This window comes from Nesoenas mayeri (assembly GCF_963082525.1).
Source record: "Nesoenas mayeri genome assembly, chromosome: 3".
Lineage (NCBI taxonomy): Eukaryota > Metazoa > Chordata > Aves > Columbiformes > Columbidae > Nesoenas > Nesoenas mayeri.
Window position 1 is genome coordinate 90,419,919 of NC_137544.1, and position 23,096 is coordinate 90,443,014.

General features: G+C 43.9%; 2 protein-coding genes across 2 annotated transcripts in view; one reads left to right on the forward strand and one right to left on the reverse strand.

The window, feature by feature from the left end:
* Positions 1-5,021: 5,021 nt before the first annotated feature.
* Positions 5,022-11,387, forward strand: MRPL33 (mitochondrial ribosomal protein L33). The gene is made up of 4 exons (XM_080341184.1): positions 5,022-5,128; positions 6,127-6,145; positions 8,876-8,982; positions 11,073-11,387. The coding sequence occupies exons 1-4, from the start codon at positions 5,107-5,109 to the stop codon at positions 11,120-11,122; spliced, it is 198 nt and encodes a 65-aa protein (XP_080197310.1). The 5' UTR covers positions 5,022-5,106; the 3' UTR covers positions 11,123-11,387.
* A 926-nt stretch (positions 11,388-12,313) lies between these two features.
* RBKS (ribokinase) overlaps positions 12,314-23,096 on the reverse strand; it is a gene marked incomplete at both ends in the record, with an annotated part of 68,919 nt that continues 58,136 nt past the window's right edge. Inside the window, one exon of the mRNA XM_080342906.1 lies at positions 12,314-12,487. Within this exon, the coding sequence (XP_080199032.1) occupies positions 12,314-12,487 (174 nt within the window). The remainder of the gene's footprint in view (positions 12,488-23,096) is intronic.

The following is a 23,096-nucleotide window of genomic DNA, read 5'->3' on the forward strand; positions in this document are numbered from 1 at the left end:
TCTCTAGAAGACTTTTTTTTCAGAACTAAAAAACAGACAGGACCAAATCCACTTGCCACACTCGAACCTGCCTGTTTTCTTTTCCCTTAGAGCTGGTCATTGGCTTAAACAGGAGTTATCTCCCTTGCCAAGAAGTGATGGGAGTGATACCACACTAGATTTTTTACATAAAATGAACCATCTTCAGGCACTGGAGCCATTCTCCTCCAATAAGCTGTAGTAGGAAAAAATTCCATTCCCTATCTGTGTCACACCATGTTCACACCACATATTATCCTCTCCCTTTGCCTTTACCTAACCTGCTTAAAAGTAACTGGCCTTACAGGTTCACAGCTTTGTTTTTGATACACTTTCTTTGCCACATTACCACAGCTAAATCCCTTTGTGCTACACAGCCACAAATCCCACTTTACTTTGATGGTGCACTAGGTATGCTGCCTGGTTGCATTCCATGTTTCTAAGCAATAGAGAGCGCTTGCTGACCAGCTAATCTCTTGTATTTTCCTGTTTTACTGTCTAGTAAAAATGAAAGCAATCCAAAGTTTGGAGGGGAAAAAAAAAGCCAAAACAAATGAGAACTGATCCTGTCCTCCTGAGAGATGATCTGCTTTTGAGATGTAATCTAACAGACCTTCTATCCTGTCTTCTTCCTAGACAGCTTCATCCAAAGAAAGGAATAATGTGTTCAACATCAGTGTGGGGGACTTACTTATGTCTAGGGGACTGGAAAGTCTCAGGACTGAGCCCTGCTGATGACTTAAGCTACTCTGTGTACAAAACCCCATGCATGGAAGGCAAAAACCTTCTTTTGTTGCCCCAAAAAGGGAAGAAGGTTTAGAGGATTACTAAAAACAACCTTCAATCAGTTGTACACATCTAGACAATGTTGTCTTTAGTGTCCCAGATGGTCCCAGCTGTTGGCATAAGCAATGACAATGACATTCCTTTCTTTGCATGAGGCTCACCACATATGTCCCATGTGAGTCCAATTTTTCAGCTGCTTGCTGATGAGAAGTTAAATTCACCCAGAGAAAAGCTGACCTCGAGGCCCACAGGATCCCAGATCCTATGGAAAAAGTCTCAGTGTGGAGGATTAGTCGTACGATCACTTCCGGCTACTATCCAATTTTATCTGTGTATCGCTGATACCGAACGTCATTCTTTTTATCATGAGAAGCCCTCGACAAACAGGACTAAAAATAAAAAGCAAGAGCTCAGAGTTGGCACAAACTGTGCTACATGGACTCCAATTTGTATAGCAGGAACTATAATCACTCTGAGACGTGCCCAAGCCCTCGGGCATCCCACGGGATTTCAGTCACTTGTTTACAAGGTGTTTTGATTTGCAGCTGTTTGACTACTGTGGCATTTCAAGAGGGGGCGGTTTGAAAGGATGTTGTTACTTCGGACGTCGGGATTGGGAAATGGGTATTGAAAAATCACACAAGAAAACAGGAGAGCGCTGTCTTTGTTCTTCCCCCCTTACATATGAATGACGTCAGTCCTGGGGAAAGGAGCTCCAGGAACAGATCCAGAGACCAATGCTCTGGAGTGAAGAAGCAGGGAACAGGTAAAACCCCCAAAATGGAGCTGTGCCCTCATCTACCACGCCAGAGCATCCCGTATCTGATCTGTGGGGACTAAGCTCTGGAGATAAGAAGGGAAACATCCAAGCCCATTGCTTTTTTGCCTTTTGTAACAAGGTTGCCAGCAAATAAACTGATACTGTGCCACGGACATCCCTAAGCACTGGGCTAAAGGCCGTCACCAGCTCACTTCAGGCAGGCCAGCAGCTGAAACGGATTTGGTCTCTGGCTCCAAGTGATTTAGCAATTCAGAAGGCTCTTCCCATCATTCCTGCTCTCCTGACCTGGACAGTTCCTCTTTCAGAGCTGCATTAAGCTAATGCCCACTTTCTTCTGGGCCCTCTTGGCATAATGGATTCAGATATGCAGAAAGAATGTAAAAATCCACCTGTTATCCGGGATAAGTGATTTGCACAATAGTGTCCATGAGTGTTTGTTTAACACTGTGGACAGCAAGAACTCTGCTAATTTGTAACGCGGTGAGAAAGGGAAAGCAAGAAGAGAGCAGAAAATAGCCTGGCTGTTTTAAAACTATGTCCATTGAGCTGTGTACATTTTTTGGCTTAGTTAGCTGTTTGCCTGTTTTTTGTGGGAAACCAGGAAGGACACGTGGAGCTTTTCCCAGGCTTTAGAGTGTTATTCTCTTGTTTCCAGCACTGAGTTTTTGTATGCGTTAATTGACATTAACTCATGTAGAAAATACAGTGCCAAGAGGATATTTACCTTGCAAACATTTCATCTGCTGCCTCTCTCTCCTTTCCTGTGACTTTTTCAAGTGATGACTGACTTGAAGCGCCACGTGCACTTGAAGAAGTGTCACCCCTGCCAGCCTTGGACACAAGCCCCTTGCCTGCCCAGTGTGTGCCAGCAACCTGACCACACTTTCTTGGCAAGAAGCAGCTGTCTCCTCACTTCCTGGGGGGTAAGAGAAGGCTCAGCATAGAATATAAAGCATAAAAATGGAAAGAAACAGTTAGATTACAACATGACAAATGGTTGTTTTTCTAGCTGAAGAAAAAACCAACCCGTGTTTGATTCTGAGTGACACTGATCGGTTTGGCACCAGCAGCTTCTCCGCTGGAGACATGAGTGACTTCTCTTTCAGGAAGCATCAGAATTATCCAGGCTGGCATTAAAGTTCATCACACTCCTTGCTTTCTGTAGGCAAAGTTGAAGGAAAAATCTCCATTTAAACTGCACATGCCATCAAAGATCTCAAAGCACATGGCTTATCTCAGCCCACATCGCAAATCTGTATTTGGGTTTGGGTCAGAAATTCCCACTCCCTCTCCTTCCCTTCAGCCAGGCTGCCTTTTCCCCAAGGTTAGCTATGACTACAAGCCGTCAGGGACATGCTGTAGTGTCACCACCTTGCCATACATACCAGTTTTATACTCTCTGTTTTTCACCCAAAGCTATGGAAAATTGTCTGCAGAAGAGGCTGCTAGAAAGGAAGTAGAAGATTGCTGAAGTCTATTCTAATCCACAGTGTCTATATTTATGCAGCCCTTGTCACAGCAGAGCAGAGAAAATGTCACTGGAACAGTTTTATTTTTGCCAGCAGGCAAGAGGTTTAAAAAGAGGCAGTATAACCTCTATTTGATGATGTGTTTGTACAAACGTTTAACTTGGTATTTCATTTAAAAATAATCTTTAATGTTGATTTATATTCCTGGCGGTGGAGTCAGGAGGTTGGCAATCCCATTTCAGTCTGTGCTCTGACTGAGGCAATAATGCAGATCAAAGAGAAATCTCACAGCACTCACATTTTATCATCTTGAACGTTTCAAGTTCTCACTCTGATATTCATGGACAGATTATGTAACAATTATATTTATACATCCAAAGGCCAAACAATAAAGATTGAAATGTTGTATCATTAAGAAGATTTGGAAATAACTGAATTAAAGCAAGGAGCAACTTCTCAAGTGAACACTTGACACAAGCAATGCTGCTTTCCTCAAGATGTCATCTTGCTCCAGTCTTTCATAGGGTCAACCATTTGTTTTCATGCCATAGAGTATCAAATTAACTGCATGTTATGATACATTCTGAGTCTTGCTTTCCATCTAAATATGTCAAGCTGACATTTTTATTGCCTTAGTAACTGCTAAATGTTCAAGGACTTGAATTCCTTCATTAACAGTTTACCTAATTGGTGGCAGAGGGCGAAGTAAGCCATCAGCCTTCTGTGAATTCTTTAGAGCAGGAATGTCAAACTCATTTCCACCAGGGGCAACATCAGCCTCGCGGTTGCCTTCAAAGGACCGAATGTAATTTTAGGACTGTAGAGGTAGTTACATTTATACAGTCCTAAAATTACATTCGGCCCTTTGAAGGCAACCGCGAGGCTGATGTGGCCTCTGGTGAAAATGAGTTTGACATCCCTGCTTTGGAGAATAATCACAGAATGTCAGGAATTGGAAGGGACCTCAAAAAGATCATCCAGTCCAATTCCCCTGCCAGAGCAGGAACACCAAAATGAGGTTACACAGGGATGTGTCCAGGCCGGTTTTGAATGTCTCCAGAGAAGGAGACTCCACAACCCCTCTGGGCAGCCTGTTCCAGTGTCTGTCACCCTCACTGAGAAGTTTCTTCTCAAATTTAAGTGGAACTTCTTGTGTTCCAGTTTGAACCCATTATGCCTTGTCTTACCATTGGTTGTCACTGAGAAGAGTCTGATTTCATCCTGGTGACATTCACCCTTTGTATATTTATAAACATTAGTGACGTCACCCCTCAGTCTCCTCCAAACTAAAGAGCCCCAACTCCCTCAGCCTTTCCTCATAAGGGAGACGCTCCACTCCCTTCATCATCTTTGTTGCCCTAAAACTACTAATAATAACTGAACAGTTCATTATCTGATAAGAACATGAAAACTTGCCTTGGTGCCCCCTCGAGCCTCTCTGCCCATTGCTTTCACACAGTTATCTCACAGATACTGGTAGGTTTATATACCTAACGCTTCGGGGGCTCTGACGCCATAGCAAGGGATAATGGGTTCAAACTGGAACATAAGAGGTTCCACTTAAATTTGAGAAGAAACTTCTTCTCAGTGAGGGTGACAGACACTGGAACAGGCTGCCCAGGGGGGTTGTGGAGTCTCGTACTCTGGAGACATTCAAAACCCGCCTGGACACATTCTGTGTAACCTCATCTGGGTGTTCCCACTCCAGCAGGGGGATTGGACTGGATGATCTTTCGAGGTTCCTTCCAACCTCTGACATTCTGTGATTCTCTGACAGCAGCACCCCCATTTTTTGACAAAGGAGTCAAAGACAGGCGGGAGTCCAGATGCACCGACTGCTGCGGAGCCGGACCCACCCGGGGGGCGCCCATCCTCCCTGCATGACACCCGCATAACCCTACAGCTCCCTGCTCCCCACACCGCCCCCAGCCGTTAACGGCCACCGCGCCCCGCCCACGCACTGGCCCCGCCCCGCGCCCCGGAACCGCTTCCACCCGCTGTCCCGGAAGTGCCGGCAGCGGCTGAGGGGGGCTCGGGGGGGAGAGCGGCGTTATGTTCCTGACAGCGGCGGCTTGTGAGTGGCGTAGGGGGCATGGCGGCGGTGGCGGGCACCTCCTCTGGCCGCGGGGCTCTACGCCTCCTGGACCGGCGGCCTGGTGCCGGGGCGCGGGGAGGACGCGGCCGCGTCCTCCCCGCGCCCCGGCACCAGGCCGCCGGTCCGTTGGTCCCTCAGCCCCGTCCCTCAGGACACGGAGCCGGCGGCCTGGCCTTCCCTGACCCCCGGGGACGGAGATGGGGTGGCGTCCGGGGGTGAAGGAGAGCAAGGCCCGCGGGAGAGGCCGTGTGAGGTGCCCGGCACAGTGTCTGTGTGAGCTTGGGGCGGGAACGGTGCTGCAGGACGTTGACCAGAAGGTCACAGTGGCCTAAGCGAGACTTGCACTGACAGAATATAGATCAGCAAATGTTTAGTGGGGTTTTTGTGTGTGTGTTTATGCTGTCAGTTTACGAATGCTTTAAATTCACAGAAGACAATAATTCTACCTGTTTCATGCCATGTGGTGGGTTAGACCAGGGGCTTGAAAACAGCCTTATGAGAAGGTTGGTCTGATCTAAGAACAGCTCAGGTCTGTTTAACCGGCTTTTATGTTGACACTATGGCAAGAACTGGAGCAGTGGTGGGTGTAAGCGAGTAGGGAGAGCAGGACTGCGCTTTTCACCAGCAGTGTGGGTTCAAACCTGCCTCAAGTGATGGTGTATCCATATGGTGAATTCACCTTCAGCACCGAAGCTTCATATTGAAAGCATTTGGAGGCCACAGCAAGTGCATTCTGTGTTGCAGCACTGCGATTGCACGGACACTTGTAAAGGCGGCATGATGGCAACTGGGAGCACACAAGTGGGAGGCCGAGGGGCATTTCTTTTGTGACAGTAAATCTTTTTGTATAATCTTTCTGGGGCTTTTGCAAAGGCAGGCAGTGGAAAACTTGTAAACTTTATATGCTGCATATAAAGGAAACAAGATAAAATTATAACTGTTTCTTCTTTTTTTTTTCTTCATGCTGCAAAAAACAGTGGCCAAGAGCAAATCTAAGTAAGTGACGTTTTCCTCACCAGTTTTTGATTTCTGATACCACACTATATCTTCAAATGACTTTGCAAAACATTATGCTTCTCTAGAAGTTTTTTAATACGCCTGGGCAATTGCAATCCTCGAGTCTAGCTGCATCCTCTTTGTCCTTCTGTATGTGTGTCTTTTCACAGGTAAGTATAGACTGGTGTGAAAACCCCTCCAGGTTCTATAATTGCAGCAAGGGCAGGTTTTGTCCTATGGGCTATCATGTTGAGCTGAGCTCAAATATCCAAACCGCTCTGTGCCAGGAAAGCACGCCTCTGTGCCTTATGATTAAAGAGTGGCGACAAATTATCCGCGTAATCTTCCTCTTGTTTACCTTTCATACTTTTTAGCTGAAGACAGCAAGCTGAGGTACATCATGGGGCTTTGTTGTTTGTGGGCTGGACTTTAGGCAGATGCCATGAGCCTTTCTTGTAGGCTGGGTGCAGAACACTTCCTGTTTTTAGCATGTTCTTATGTATATGTGTGAGAAGTGGATGGGACACAGTCAATGCTATGGGCCTCTTGATTTGCTCTATAGTCCAGCTCTGGAGAGATGTTTGTGGGCTCTGGGAGAAAAGCAGTCGCAGTCCTTTGACCTGTAAAGAAAGCTGATGTGTTCTAAGGGTTGGAAAGGAATATAGACTTATAGCACGCCAGTAGTGTTCCAGTATGGATGCAAGGAGACAGGATCGTGTAGAGAAAGTCACTTGCATACAGAATGCTATTTGTAAGAAAATTAGCAAGACAAATCCAAGGGGTTAAATTAATGCATTTGTATGGATAAATTTCTGTTTTCTGTTTCTCAGAAGTTGCATTCTATGAGAGTGTATTAGATTTGTTACCGCACAACCTGGGGAACTATGGCCTTTGGTACATTTTCTGGGGGTTTTGTGTGAGTGTGGTTTTTTTCGTTTGTGTTTTTGGTTTGTTCTGTTGTTGTGGGATAGTCCCTGGGGTTTTTTTTTGTTTGTTTGTTTTGTTTTTGATTTTTTTTAAGACTCAGTCCCCATCAGAGCCAGTACCAACCATTTGCTGGGTTTGAAGGGATTCTTCTGTTGCAGGTTTTCTGCACAATTGTCAGGGCTTTAAATTAAGAAAGCGCTTCCCAAGTAAGTGCCTGTCAGGACAGCATTTTGACATCTCAGCCTTCTGCTGTTAACAGTTTGTAGAAACAAACACAGCAAAGCAGGATGTTTCTCTGAGGTGAAAAAGTAGCTTTTAAAAATGATGTCACTAATGTTAGTGTAGTAATTTTTTTTCCTCTTTCCTTTTTTTTTCCCCTGATGTTCCTTTCTCTGTTCTTTTTATAGTCCCATGTATATTTCAGAAATATGTTATCTCCTTATATTATTTATCCTTCTGTGCTCCTCTTGGATTTTCTCCCTGTGTCCTGATAGCTTTCTGCTGTTCTTTTCTGCCACTGCTCCTAGTTACATTTCTTCATTAGACAGCAAGTTTTTAGAACGAGGTGTATTGTTCAGAAGGGGCTTGGACTCAAATATGTGGTGCACAAGAATTGCAAGGGATGGTCATACTGATACCACTGATTCCCCCAGAAAGGGGAAACTGCACAGAGGCTTTGAGGAAGTGGGTGAGGTACAGGGGAAGGAGTTTGTGTGGTTACTGGTGCTACATATCACACCTGCAGTAGTGTACAGTAGAGGATGATCATTTGGGATAGTCCCTAGACCATGCTTGGTCAGTTGGTCTGAAGGAATCCAGTGTTTTCCTGCTTGTTTTGAACTCAACAGTAAATCAGATTGCAAAGCTGAAAAGGGATAGCTCAAGGAAGTACACTGGTCAGAGCTGCACAATTGAAGAAGAACGGATGTCTCTTCAAGGTTCATTTTGACAGACCATTTTGTATTAGAAGCAGGAAAATCCAGGAAAATTGAACGCCTACATGCAGAGATGTATCCTTCTCTTTATTGCCATGGAAGAGAAAGATGTAATTTACAGACTGGTTAAATGGTTTGACCTTTTGAAACTTGAGAAGATGGCCTGTCTCTGGGAAGTTGCACAGATCTCTGCATGCTGCCAGGCTGGGGGTGCAGGGGTGGCTTCCTCCCTCTCCTGGCTTTCGCTGCTCCCAGGGACATGGCAGTGGCTGCCCCACAAACAGAGAACCCTCCAGTGGGGAAGGGGGTTCCTGTGGCTGGGTTAGCGTCAAGCTCAGTATCTCCAGCAGGATGGGCAGTGCCAAGGGGCCCTGCTTCTCCTTTTGCACACCTCTTCTTCCATCCTATCTGCTCGGGTTCCTCTCTGCATGTGGAAGTGATGGTCTGTGATACCATGTTATCTACAGCCCGAACATCTTTAACTACCATCATCCTTCCTCTCTTGCCATTCTCTTTTAAGCCATAGTGACTCAGTTGTATGCTGATTTTCTTTTTCTTTCCTGTTTTTCTTCCTCCACCTTCACTGTTTTTTGAATGAACTACTTCTCTCTGGGCTTGTCTTCCGTTCAGGAGTTAGTTATTTAAATTTGATGCTGCAGCTAACGGTTTACAGTGGGCTGTTTGTGTTACAAGTGTAGCATTGATGCTCCCATCCAGATCATTCATGACGTTGAAATGAAGTAGCTGAGGTGATTGTGCCAAATTATTTATGCCAAAAGCTTGTCCCTTTGTCCACAGCCTGCCAGACACATGGCAGCCGTTGCTGCCTGCCTGTGCCCTGACACAGAGACCTTCCTTGTGATTTTAGATACATTCTGGTGAGAATGAAAAGTGCGGCCGAGACAGGCTACTGTTTCAACGTGAGGAGGCTCCGACTGCAGGAAAAACTGGTCCTGCTGAGATACGATCCCATTGGTAAGAGCTTGGGGAAGAAGTTGGCCTGCTTTCTATAAGCTTCTCTGACTGTGTGGGGCAGAAGATTTTAATGTAACAGGATTTTTCCCATCTGAGCAGAATATGTCATAATATGTTTCATACTCAGACGGCTGTACAGTAGCCGTACACTTCATGACATTCCATCAGGAAGTAAATGTTACCCTCGTTTTACAGACTGTGGCAGTGAAACAAAGTAATCACTTGCCTGACACATCAGAGTCCTTGATGACAGCCATGCCACATGTCAGTGGCAAAGCCAAGTGACACAGGAGTTCTTTCATTCTGTTTCTTTGTGTGGTTTGCTAGACTGTGCTACCTCCAGCAAGCAGCCATCAAGTGTGCATCACTAGAAATGTTCTGTTAAGCTGCCATGGGTGCTCTAGACAATAAATTTTAACCACCACTTACAAAATGGATTTTTAAAGAAATAAACACAAGTTCTTTCTCCTCCTCAAATGAGACTGCTCTCCAGATAACAGTTTGTGGGTTCTTTTATGCTCCTCTAGATCTTGCAGATTTTCTCTGTTTAAGAATCTGATTTGTTGGGGGGTTGTAGCACTTGCCAAGCTGCCTTTTGCTCACCCAGCTTTTTGAAAGGTGACAAAGAGCTCAAGTTTCTGGGGGAGGAACCAGTCTGTAGTTAACATTAAAAAGCTGAATTTTGGGGAACTTAGAATTTAAACCAGACCATACTAGAAATAGTAGGGGGAGTTAATGCAAAGAAGGTTTACTTAAATCTATAGAATAAAAGAAATGTATTAAGCAGCTCTAGATAGATAACATAATGCATGGCCATTCTTATAATTTTCTGTCTTTGTTAGATGACTAACCTTTTCGTAGTAACAGTATGGGACAGTGCTGACAGAGGTTGTGGCTCTCCTTCTGAAATACATGCAGAAAGGGAATTGGAGATTACTAGGATGATTTTCTTGAATAAGAAGAGTTTAAATTACTGCATGAAAACATTGTACAAAGTGATGGTGCAGAAGCTTTGCAACGTGTAGGAAATGTGAAGGCAGGGGAGAGCTCAGGCTGAGTAAGTGCTTCTGTCACAGAACACGTAGTAGGTTGTTGAAGTACAAAATTGGAAGTCACGAGGAAAAAAGTTCTGATCTTTGTAGCCTGTAGTAGAACACAAGTGAGAAATTGATGTGAGAAAGTGCTGCATGTGTGAAGGGAAGTAAATTTGAGTCTAGATACCAACTCACATCAGGAATATGTTAGGAAGCATTTTCACTTGGCATGCTTTTTCACCTTATGTTTTGTACTTCTCAGAAACCTGGTACCTCAACTGTATGAAGCTTTTTAGTGAAGTAGTGGCAGTAGTGCCCAAGTTTCACTACCTCCTAACTGTAGCAACAGAATGTGTTACTAAGTTGCAGTATTTCTTAAAGTGAAACTTTTATGTGGAAGAAGAGAGTTGGTTATTGTGTGATAGCTCTTGCGTAGCTTTCAAAGGAATTCATGTAACGAAGTTCAGTCAGAACAGTGGTGCTTTTCGAGTGGCATTGTAAAGCTTTGCTTTGATTTATTTATTATTAATTTTTAGTGATGTACTGACTATGCGTAACCTGTAGCTGTCCTGGACATGATAACATCTGCATCACGGAGGCAGGGTCAGTTTGTGCCTCATTGAGAGACCCACAGGACCCTTGTTTAACTTTTCAGTCAGTCTGTGAGACTGACTAGATCTGGCTCATCACCTGTAGTTGTTTGGGCGCTGGAGTTGAAGAGTAGTAGAAAGCAGTAAGGACCTACTTTTGTCCCCACATCAAGCAGCTGTGATTCAGAATAGTCAGGCAGAGCAGCTGTTGAATGTTTTCAGCCACTCAAATCCTGATACTTTTTTTTTCACAGAGGTGAAATGGACCTCAGGAGCTAAAAATTACACATAGTAAAGTGAAAGCACCACTACATTTCAAGAGCTGATTAACAGCAGCGCTGTGCCAGTCAGTTGCTCCACACTCATTTAAGCAGTGAAGGCAGCCAGGAGAAAGGAACGTAGGCTCATTGAGTTGAATTTTAACACTTCAGGCTTCTTGACAGATTCTTTTCTTTTTCCCCTATAGCAAAACAACGTGTCCTCTTCACAGAGAAGAGAAAAATCCGCTCTATCTGAACAATGACTGGACTTGATTTATGCACGAGGAGGGGATGGTTTGAGGGGAGAAAGAGGTGAACGCTGATTCAGAAATACAGCAACATGGGCTGAAAAGAGAGGAAATGAACTGGGATCACCATCTCCTGTGATTTGAAGGCCATTGTGAATAAAACAATGTAGAGAGAGAAAATTCTTAATGTCTGGACATAGATCATCACAGTAACATTTATTTATCTTTTGAGTTATTTTTACAGTACTCAATTAAAAAAAATTAAATAGCAAATCCCATTGTCTGTGTTTTCCATTGTGAAAGAGCCTGTAATCTTCAAAGGAACTATTGTTTTATAAGGCAATAAAAATTAACATTTTCCACAGCAGGAATTCAGTGGCAGGATTGCAAGTTTTTCTAACCTACCAGCCACAGATACAACAGTAGTGACTGCAGATTGGTGTCATTCCTTGGAGGGGTAGTGTTGCACCAGCTCCTGCCTAGGAAAGTGAGAAGCATTGAGGACCCTGGTGAAATAAGATGAGCTTTTGGATAAGCTACGACCATGGCTAAAAGGGCTGTATTATTTTCAGTCAGGTAAGTAGGATGAATTTTCACTCCTGGATTTTCTTTAAGCATGAAGAAAGTAGATAGCCAAAGTCATTCTCTGATGGTTTTGCAAGTTTTTCTTTAATTATCTCCCCTATGTTTAGAGTGATACGGCTCGAAACATTTTTCAAAGTCTGCCTCAGTCGCACTCTTGTCCCCTTTCCAGTTGGAGGGAGCTTTGTTAGTCTGGCAGAGCGCAGTGCCACATCCCGTGTCTGGGGCACAGGGGAACAGCTGGTACGGTGCTGGCCTTGGTGTCTGAGGACTGAAGCTGCAATCTGAAAGCTAACGTGCACATTAGAAGTTCTGATAAAATCAAGTGAAAATATTATCAGGCGCCCAACACCCTCCAGATGTTTTGCTGAGGACTTCACATAGTTCAGTATAGAGTGTTGTGTGGGGCCAGAGAGACCTGCTGAGCTGTGTTCGAATGACCCACCACCCCCACCCCATCTTATTAATGTAGAACAAGAACTAACAGGATTCCTCAAAGAAGCAGCAAAGAAACTTCCCTAGTGTTTCCAGTCAGCAGAGGAGAACCTCATTGCAGTCAGGAGAAAAATACTGTCTGGGATAAGATAAAATCAGTACATGGAGCGAGACAATGTCAATTAGAAAAGGTCCTGAGGCAAGTCCTTCCTGTAAGGATATGAAGATTGTGTCCCTGATGCCTGGACGCTCACTGATGCAACGCAGTTCGACTTCCTGATCATTTCCTCCATGGGTAACTTGGGATAGTAAGCCAGGTAGAAGGCCAGTGCTCCCATAAAACTGTCTCCAGCTCCCTAAAATAAAAAGAAAACAAACAAGATTAAGCGTACTCGCACAGGGAAACAATTCAGATGTGTTTACTGGAAAGACAAAAGTTGCAGCACTGACTGCAGGAGCCAGGAAGTTGTTCAGGGCTTGAGTTCAATTCACTTTTCTATGCCTAGGAAATTCTGCTGTGCTAAACTAATGCCATGACACTATCTTTGTGCCCAGCTGTTGAATCAAGGTACACACTATAAAATGGCTTAAAGAAAAAGAAACACAAGCGTGCTGGAGTTCAGCCACACGCTGTTATAAATACTGCTTTTGAAACTTCCTGTTGTTGGAGTGTCTGATTTTGATTTCTCAACCTGAATGTTTCATTAAATATATTTTTTTTCTTATTTAACTTCTGTTTTTCATAAAGGGCAGTGGCAGAAAGGACAGAGAAAAGGGGAAAAAAATAAGCCATGTGGTTTGTGGTGTCTCTAAATTCCTAGTTGCAGAACGATACATTTTGATGCCTCCAGGTCTCAGCTGTTCATTAAAAAGGTCCCATTAATGAAGGTCTATGCTGTGTCTATCACATAAACGACACAGTAACTTGTTTTGCTCACTGTATTCCACAGGGTCCCTTTCTCCCTCCTCCCCTACCACTAACTTGGTTGCTAAGGCCAGGCAGATAGCAATTCTTGTTGGTACTTTAGTTCTAAGGTCCTCTTTTTTAAAATCCTAGTTTTGTACCAGTAAAAGCATTACACTGGACACACTGGTATTCTTACTTCATTCAAGAACAAACCAACATATGGTCTATCTCCCCCGAGGCCCTTTCCCTCTGTAGTTGTAATAAAAAGGCCCCAAGAGTCATGGGGCAGCAGCAAAGGGCCTGGAAAAAGTTAGTTAAGATAGCTGAGCAAAATTCCAAACTAGAAGTTAAGGAGAGGAAGTAATTTTCCAGTTGTGAGTTCTAGTGGGTCTCAGTGTTAAACTCCTACTTACCCAAAAGTCAGCTGCATATAACATTATTCCAGAAAAAAAAATACCATTTCCATGGAAATCTGTTGGTGGCGTTACAAGCAGCTGCCAGGGCAGAGCAGAGTGGGAATGGCAAGGGAACCCTACAAGGGGTAGGCACAGGCCAGGGGGCCCACCCAGCCTTGTCTCTCCCTGGCCAGCCCTTCCACAGCAGCTGTTTGCTTTGGTGTTCCCAGCCAGGAAACTCCCTCCTTAACCCTGGCACAGCCTCAATTTTGGGCGCTGCCTTCCATGGCCTTCCCAGCAGGCCATGACGGAGAGTGGCACCTGGTGAATTACGAGTTAATAAGCAGAGTCATACCCCAGCACGCAGCTGTAGCAGCACCTGTTTCAACAGTTCCCTGCTCCTGAACCTACCAGGGGCGGGTGAAGGTTTTTATCAGTTTCTGTTGGGCCTTTGTCTCCCTTCTGGTTTCCACAGTGCTCCCACAATGGCAGGTGGAGCAGGAGCAGGTGACTGCTAGTTAAGCATTGCTGGTGTCTTTTGTCTGAGGCATAATGCAAAAATCCCCGGCCCATCTCGGACTTTACAATCTAATCGGTGCATGATTAATTATTAAAGCAATTTTAGTGCTGCTGTTACAGACAGAATTAGAATTTCAGCAAGCAGATCTGTCATGCTGTAGCTCTAGCAGGAAGAACTCGTCATTTTTACATCAAATATTTCTCATACAGTGATCACTGGGTAATGGAAGAGGCCAAATATTATTTTACTAACAAATACTCAGAATATCTGGTGTCAAATAGCATGAACTATTACTTGGCAGCAGCATGGAGCAGAATACTATGTTTTTAATCATTTTTTTAAATGGAGGTAACTAAATACTGCCCCAAATAATTACTGCAGTGTCTGCTATTGGAGAAAAAAAAAAGACTAACTGAACATCACCCAGGTCTTAGTTTGGATGGTGGTGAGATGGAACCCCAGTTCTCCCTGCAACATTACTGTGCTTATCCACTCACGGGCAATGCTCTGAGGTTGTGAGACAGCTGTAGGTCTCCCTTTTGGTGAGGCTGAGCAATGTTTCATGGCTACAAAGGTGGAAAAACGGATGGCCAGCAGGCGTCCATGAAGAATGGAAAAGCACTTCCTAGTATTTTTTTTCAAGAGAAAAGACTATGGGATGATTGGAGAATGGACAGAAGGATTTGATGCCAGTAAACTTTCGCTGAAATCATTACTTCCCATACATAGACCAAAGCAGTCAGTATCTCTAAAGCTCAGCTACTAGAAAGCCCAAGGGTATCATAAATACAGTCGTTGGTAAGTAAATGTTTTGCGTGGGGGGTGTTTTCAATAGAGGGGGTGCCACGCTGCAGACAGCAGCGCGCATCAGACTGGTTCTGTAGGGACCCGGCTCAACCTCGCTGCTGCTGCTGCTCCGCGCAGGCAGGACTGGTCAGACGTGACTTAAAGAGCAACAGCAGAACTGATTCAGCTGCAAGGTTAACTGCAATTAGAACTATTTTCGGCTTACAGAAACAGACCTTCCCTCTTTGGTATTGTGGATTAAACTACATGGGGTTTGGTAGATTCAGAAAATGTCAGCACAGAGCAGAAGGAACAGGCTCAGAGCAAAATCAAGATTACCCAAACTCTGGATTAGCAAATACTAGCTTTACATGTAGCTGTTTCAAAACCTGCTATAAGGAAAAAACAAAACAAAACAAAACCAAAAACTACTTTACAAAAATAATTATTAAAATGACCAGTAAGATGCATTTATTCTGCCAACCCACAAAGTATAAACAGAGAATATATAATATTTTACATTCCTCAGCATTTGTCTTTCAGGAATCCTAATACAAGGCAGACTTTGAGACAATCCTCATATCTTTGAGTGCCTGGAGACAATTGATTCCATTAATTATAAAAATATAACTTGTTTAACCTTTCTCTAAAGCAGAAGATGTTGGTTTGTATGAAATAAAATAAAGAACTGGATCAAAAAATTTGTCTGATAAGGCATGGCTTGTTCTACAATGCAAATGTTACGGTTTTGACTAAGTTTTATGGTTTTGAAGCAGTTTTGAAAACCTATTTATATTCTGTGCCACTAGTCTGGAAGGTCCTTGTTTTCCTGTGTGTCTGGAAAAGGGCATTTTTGTTTGTTGCAGTCCAGCACAGATTGAGATTCTATGCCTCTAGCGAAGAGAAAACCCACAAAAACACTTCTATTTATACCTTAGCTTTTGTTAGTCTCGATTTGTCAGAAGCTGGTTCACAACTTTAGTATAACTATTTTTACATGATGCTGCCCTGAGAGGCTTTTTAAGGAAAGTGCTTTGTAAGTGGAAACTATATTGTTCAACAGTCTTTCCAGCAAGTGTAGCACTTTTCAATCAATCACGCGTAGAATAATAGGATGCATTTGACTTATACAATAAGATTACTTGTTCACCAAAAAAAATTTAGAGGCCAAAAGGGCAGAAGTTCCGAGTTCACAGTGTTGCAGCAGTTGCCCTGCGTTGTTCCAGGGCAACCTCTTGCTTGGCCTTCATCCTCCCAGCCTGTCTTTTGGGCAAGAGTAATGGTAACCATGTCAGAACCGGGGGAACTCTGGCTTCTGAAGCCTGACGTTGTCATTGAACCTCAAAAAACCCTCCTCGGGTGATTTTTCAAGAAGCCACAGTCCATGTGTGCTCTGTGTTTTACATGGGTTCATTCCATTACATACATTGTAAGAGCTACTGGAGTCTTAAAAGGAATTATGTGTTGTACAGCAGCACAAGAGAAACAGTCAGCATGCCTGTAATGATAAATTCTTTGTTCAGTGAATAAATCAAAACATCAATCCAAAAGCTGTCATAAACTGCATTATAATGTAGAATCAACGATATTGCTTGCAGTGATGCTTTATAGTCTCCTAGGATCATTCACAGCAGCACACAAATGAAGGAAGCCTGAGGATTACACTGATTTAGTGCAGCCTAAACGCACGGCAGTGCAAAGCTGCCCAACTCTGTCGAAGGAATTGGGCCTTGGAGAATTCCTGTCGTATTTATAGCCCTCCAGAACTGTGTGATACTGGCTGCTGCGAAGGATGTTATCGCTCCGTGTCACATCTGCTCAGCGTTCCTTGCTGTGCCCCTGCCTGCTCCGCACCCGAACTACACATCAGCCCTACGTAACACAAAAATATCTGTCAGTGAAGACGCTCACTATCCATTCCCCATAAGTGGGGAAAGCCTGCGTTTCCTTGCAAGAATCCCTGGGCTGTGCTTTGATGAAAGGTTACTAGTGGAACTGGAGAAACATTTCCAGCCTTCGGGATGTATTCAGATACTTTTGTGCCAAAAGGGTCTATGTCTCAGCTAAGAGATAATTTCAGCTGAAATGCTCAGGGAGTAAAATATCCCTTGGTAACAGTGGTTGAATCAGTTACACAGCTTTTTTTTTTTGTCTTTATTTTTATGAATTCCTTCTCTCTGAAAGAGCCCATGTTTATCCTCTATGTGATGGAGAATGGTTTATTTCTGGAAATGTTACTGGCTGCATTTTTAAATTTTGCATTTATTTGCCTGTGCAATACTTTTTTTTTTTTTTTTTTTAAAATTTTTGTGATGTTTAATATTCCCCCCTCAGCCTCCCATTTTTCCTTATGTTTCACTGCAGAGATATTTTGGCAGTTTCAGTTAATACAGTCCTTAAAACTATCTCCACTATCTTGAAACTCTCCTGAAATTAAACTAGTGTGAGCCTCTTCAAACTATTTCTTAAGCTCAAGGCCTAACAAGGGTGACTACTCCCACGGTATCTGGGCTTGCTCATTCTGTGTGGAAGAATTGCCAGCATTGATTACTAAGAGATTTTTCCACTACTACAGTTATTCCTACGTCTATGCATGGAGAACAATATGATAAAAGTCCTTAACACCGAACTACCAAATTTTGCAATAAAAACCAAATGAACTTGAAACAAATAACAGGGCTCGCCTTTTCAAGTCTAGGTTAGGCTTCTGGTGCCAACTAGAGAGCGCTACAAAGCTTCCTGTGCTGATGTCTTGGTTTTGTTAAAAAACAGGTTCTCTTTTAGTGAATTTGCCTGTCAGCTGAAGACTTCTTATTAGCTGCATTTTCCTGAAAAGCTAGATACATGTGTGGTAGACACAGCAATGGAATGCGAGGCCACTGATAAGGATGGATGTACATCCCGCAAGAGGGGCAATGAGAAACAGGTGACCAAAACCTGACCAACTAAGTATTCCATCCCATTCATGTGATACTTCATATAAAAGTGGGAGATGACAAGAATCTCGTCCCTTTTCCTTATGGCCGACCTTAGGAGAGGACCCTGTGAGTAGTCCCTGCGAACTGAGGCCTAGTGACAGACTGAATCCAGCTCCAGTTGGCTGCAGAGTCCAGTCCAGGACTTTGGGTGTTGGCCCTACATCTGCCAGAGCAGTTGCTGGGACTTTCAAGATTGGTTTTGTATATTTTGTATTATTTTCTCTGGTTTTATTAGTAGCATTAGTAAAACATTTTTAATTTTTCCAACTCTCTTCTCTGTCCTTCTTTCCCTCTCAATCACCTCTCCTTAGTGGGAAGGGGGGAGAGGGAGGGGCTACAGGGGGGGAGGCGGGGAAGAGGGGGTTAACAATACATCTGCCACGGTTTATTGTCACCCCGCAATCAAACCTCAACAGCTGAGGATAAAGGAGACATAGTAGGAGAAGCACACTGTGTCTGGATCCACAACCACATTACTGTGCTTAATCTGTACTCTGGTAACCGAGTGTTTCTGCAGTCTTGTCACAAAGACTCGCTAGAACATGTTACCCTAAGCCAAAGGAAAATACATAGAGAGAATCCATGGTAGCAGTGCTCGTCTCTTCTTCTTCCTCGCTGCAGCGGGAGCTGTTATCTGCTGCCCCACCACACGCTGCCTCCTCCCAGCCACGTGCAGAACGGCTGCGCTCAGCCACTCTTCAACACCGGCGGGAGGTGTAAGCTAACACATTCCAATTTGCATTCCCTGTAGGTTGACAGTGCACTCTTAATTCTAGTGATTCAGACTGCAGTTTCATAATAGGCTTAAGCCAACCCATGGTTATGTTCTTGCTGAAAGGCTCAGTCCCCACTCATGTTTTTATCCTTGTCTCATGTTCCCACGCCCTCCCCTACATCAGATCTAGCTCTCGAGGCAGATCAGTTAGTTCTCAGATCCATCTGAAGACTAAACCAGCCAATGCTGACCAAGAAACATTCCACCCAGATCAGCAAGCGGCTGTGTTACCACATGACAGCTAGACCAATGCAAAGGAGAAAGAGGTTAGAAACACTCCTTCTAGCAGCAAGCATGATCTTGGGTCAGCGGATGCCAACTGTGAAACCTCACCCTGGGTCAACACCAGGCAATTCATTAACTCAGTTGTGTGTCCAAGTCCTAATACTCTGGCTCCTTGATCACACAGGGAAAGCCGTTTTTTCCACTCCTCCTCCTCCTCTACCTTGTGGGTTCAGACCGGAGGAATGAGGGAATGATCACACTTCCTTTCTGTATCTTTTCCAGCCTCTGTTCTGGGAAGCCGTGGGAAGGAGCAATCCCTGACTTTCTTGCATTGAAGTTGCATCATACTTGCACAGCCATGCATGGAGAAAATTTCTTGCTCACTTAATCTGAACAAGGGCAGCATGTCATCTACTGCTTCATGTGCCTTGAGAACTCAGGGGTAACTAAACTACAGCCACTGTAGACTATCGGTTGGGAGACATCAAAACCAAAGCACACCACACAATGCTTCGCATCAGCCATCAGGAATTTTTACCCACTTCCTGACAGATTTCCTGATGGTTCATTAACAGTGATTAATCAGCCTGACCGTTAACCCCCTGCATTCCTGAGAGATTAATCTTGATACAAGGCCTCCCGCATGCATTTTCTTTCCTTTCTGAAACATCCTACTACATTGTTATTCACTGTTTCTAAAATGATCAGTGACAAGCATTACAGATGCATGAATTCCCCCGAAAAGTTATCTGGTTTGCGGTGAATGTTGGAAATAAAACATACAACATTCACAACTCTGTGATTTTTAATTTGTATGTCATCTAAAAAGCACAGCTGAAAGTATCTAGAGAGTTGGCAGTATCACACAGTCCCACTTTACATTTCAAAGCCCGTCTACAGCATCTGTTTTGAAGCAAGGTAATAGTGCTCTTATTTCACATTATGGGAAATGAACCCAATTTTAGATCAAGGATGCTAAGAAGACCCACTTTGAGACATCTTGGGGCTGAATCCAGAGCTCCTGATCTTGCATGGATTTTAAAATGTTCTTGGAAAATGAGGCACAGCTTGGGAACCCCAAAACTGAGGTATTCAAAAGGACTGGAGCAGTGAACCTCCATGAGATGCCCACAGCTCTGCTAGATTCTTGGCCAGGATCAGAACAGCTCCTGTCTTGCTGTTCACTAGAAAAAGACTGCAAGGAGTCTGTGAGGTGGTGGCTTTCTCTTAGTGCACACTGATGAAATCTGGGAGGGAGCACGGGAGAGCTGCGCTCTGCCAGGTAATATTATCCCAGTATGCCACTCAGCACCAGGGAAGAAAGTTACTCTGTGTTGTAGACTAACCACAGAAAACCAACAAAGCGTTCACCCACAGGGAGTACTCTGTTTCCTGAATCATTGAAACAATTCAGTGTGATGATGCTCATATAAACTCCTTTCAACTCCAGAAAGCATTAATGAGAGGTGACGAATTTATTTCTTTCTTACACAATGGAGGAAGAGCACTGAACCGGGAACTCCACATACTGTTCTGAAAACAACAGATGCATGGTGCTGAACTTGTGAGATCCCCATCAACCAAACAATTCACCACTACTCTGATTGCTATGCTGCCAGAGTGGCAAGGAATATTTCCATTTAGGATACACCTCCGTGTATATTTTCCATTTAAGCTTCCGTCAGCTTTTGCCTTGGTACCTGCTTCTTCCCTGGTTTCACACTTGACCTCCTTCCATTTCATCTGGAAGTTCATACTTCACAGAGAAACTCAAAACCAGCTGAGGAAACCCTCCACACTTGCTTTTTTTCTGGAGTGCATATAGAAAACTTACAACATACAGAACACAGTACTGGAAAACTCTCATTATACTTCAACTCAATACAAAACTCTCCAGTGGCACTCTTGCAAATAACAGCATGTATATCAAGATGTGTCAACAACAGGGAACCACGTGGACATTGTTGCTAACAGAAATAAGACGGACTTTCAGTTCAACATGCTACAGGAGCTGTAGCTACCTTTCCCAAAGTTTGAACTTGCACAAAATCAGAGTCGTGATTGAAGCTCGGCCCTAAATATAGCAGCTCCTCAGTAGGTTGATTTGTACTTCTCAGACTGGTTTATCAAGCCTCAGCAACATCCAGCTACTCTCCTACCCTATCAAAAGCTTCACTTATCTCACTTCCTTGAGAAGTACTTCACTCCCTTCATTATTCACGTCATACTCACACCAACTCGCCATTTCTTAGTAACAAAGCTCATCCTTATGTGTTAATTCGCAAATTCCATTTAATGAACAAATTAAACTGGAGACGAAGCCCTGCCCAGAATATATCAGGTTATCCTGATAGTGCACTGCAAATACTGACAGTGGGATTCCCTTCCAAACAACGAGCTCCCCAACCAGGACAGAACTGGCCAAATTGTCACCGACTGTGTCACTCAGTATCATGTCAAGGGCTGACATGGCTTCAAGATCCCTTAATCCAACAGCCAAGCCAGGAGGGGGAAATCTCCTTGCTGGGCAATTTCACTAGCCACATGTGTTTTTTTTCTCTCAGACTGAAAATGCCAAAAGACTCTTAGTGATCCCATCTAATCTGATGAGATGCACTCAGAATGACACAACTGCCATCTCGCCTGGAATTGATCAAAAAAACATTCTTTTTTTGCACGAAAGCTCCATATGCTCGAGTGCCTCTTTCAAAACCACAGCATCTAGCCTTTGTTGGCTGGCCACTGCTCCCGCCTACCTCTGAACTACACATCCTGGAGGGGAAAAAAAAACCCACCAAACTTGAGGAGTTTGTTTGGTCTGAACTCACTCTAGCCTTGTCGTCTTGCCAGCTCCCTGCATTCTTTTTTTCTACTGAGTTTGTCTCACCTTTTTGATGAGTATTTGAGTTGTAGCTCTCCTCTCTGAGTTCAGCAAGATTTGACCTACAAGCCAGAACTGTGGATCTGCTCTAGAACCCACCCATTCTGTTGTCCTTCACCTGTGGGGCAGGCGAGCAGAAAACAAGGCTCCTGCTCCCCACTCATGGTTTTCAGCAGCAGGTGAGCCTCAAGGCACTGCTGCTGACAGAAAGGCATTCTCTGTGGTATTTCCCATAAAATGCATCTTTCCAACAGACATACTGCGTGCTTAATGATTTCAGTAAGAAAATCACAGACACCAATAATGCGGCACAAGATTCCAGGGACTCTCCTCACTCCTCACCTTTTCTCTGTATTTTGCTGTCTATTTGTGCTTTGAAATGAATAAAACCAATGCTCCTTAGCCATTTGGGCAGCTGACAAACATTGCTGCCAGAATTTGGGAATCTGCTTTTCTACAGCTAAGTTGTTCTAGAGTAGCTAGTTTTATATCTGGATGTCTATCCCTACAAACACACACAGAAAAACCCCTGAGAAAAGTGACAAAAATCATCACACTCAACTGCAAACTGGCCATTAAAGGCATTCCTATAGGTTACTGCCATCAATCACCAAGACTTATGGTGTTAGCTTCCTTCCATTTGCCTAGCTGAAGCTATTAAAATACATCCTGACCATGGTACGGGCTGTGAAAGATCAACTCCTTTATTCTTGATAAGAAATAAAACTTCTGGCATTTTCTGTGGTTAGAATTTGCAAAAGCAAGGAGCCTGATTTCCCCACTATTCTCATTTCTCTGTTCTTGTTCTTTTGAAAACCTACTTATGCAACATCACTGATCCAACACAAACCTTTCTGGTTTCTGTAGTGACCAAAATTACTTGGCAATGAAAACTCTGTTGGGGGAAATCAGGTCTTAGTTCAACATCAACATTACTGCAACTGGCATTTCTGGGTAAGTAAGTGGGCAGGGGGCTCAGAAGCCAGGTTTGCCTTCTCTCTCATCTCATCATAGCCAGAACAGATGAAAACAAACTTAGAAGAACAGGTCACATTCCACAATAGCCAGAATGATACCTGGTTTTGCAAAGAGGAGCTTTAAAGAAGAAAAGGAGGCATATGACATTTGTAAGCTAACCATAAATGCAAGAAGTAAAAAATGATGAGGAGTTTGGCCAAGAATATGCTGCACTATTACACAGCAGATCACATTTTCAACTTCCTACGGCTCAGGCCAGAAAAAGATACTTGGGAAGGTGACACTCTGGATGTGCCAGAAGCGCCAGCTTCCAGTAGCTAATTTTAACTGCAGGAATTTAATTAAAAAGGATGGCTGCACACAGTTGGTCTTCCTTCCTTCCTTCCTTGTGCAACTCAGATATCCCAGAGTGCTATACACCATTACAGCTGACACTGTCTTGTGTGCATGCGTTGGTGGCCCCATATCTGCTCCAAACACTGGGTGAGCTCCATACCTGGACTGAACATCCCCTTGGAGA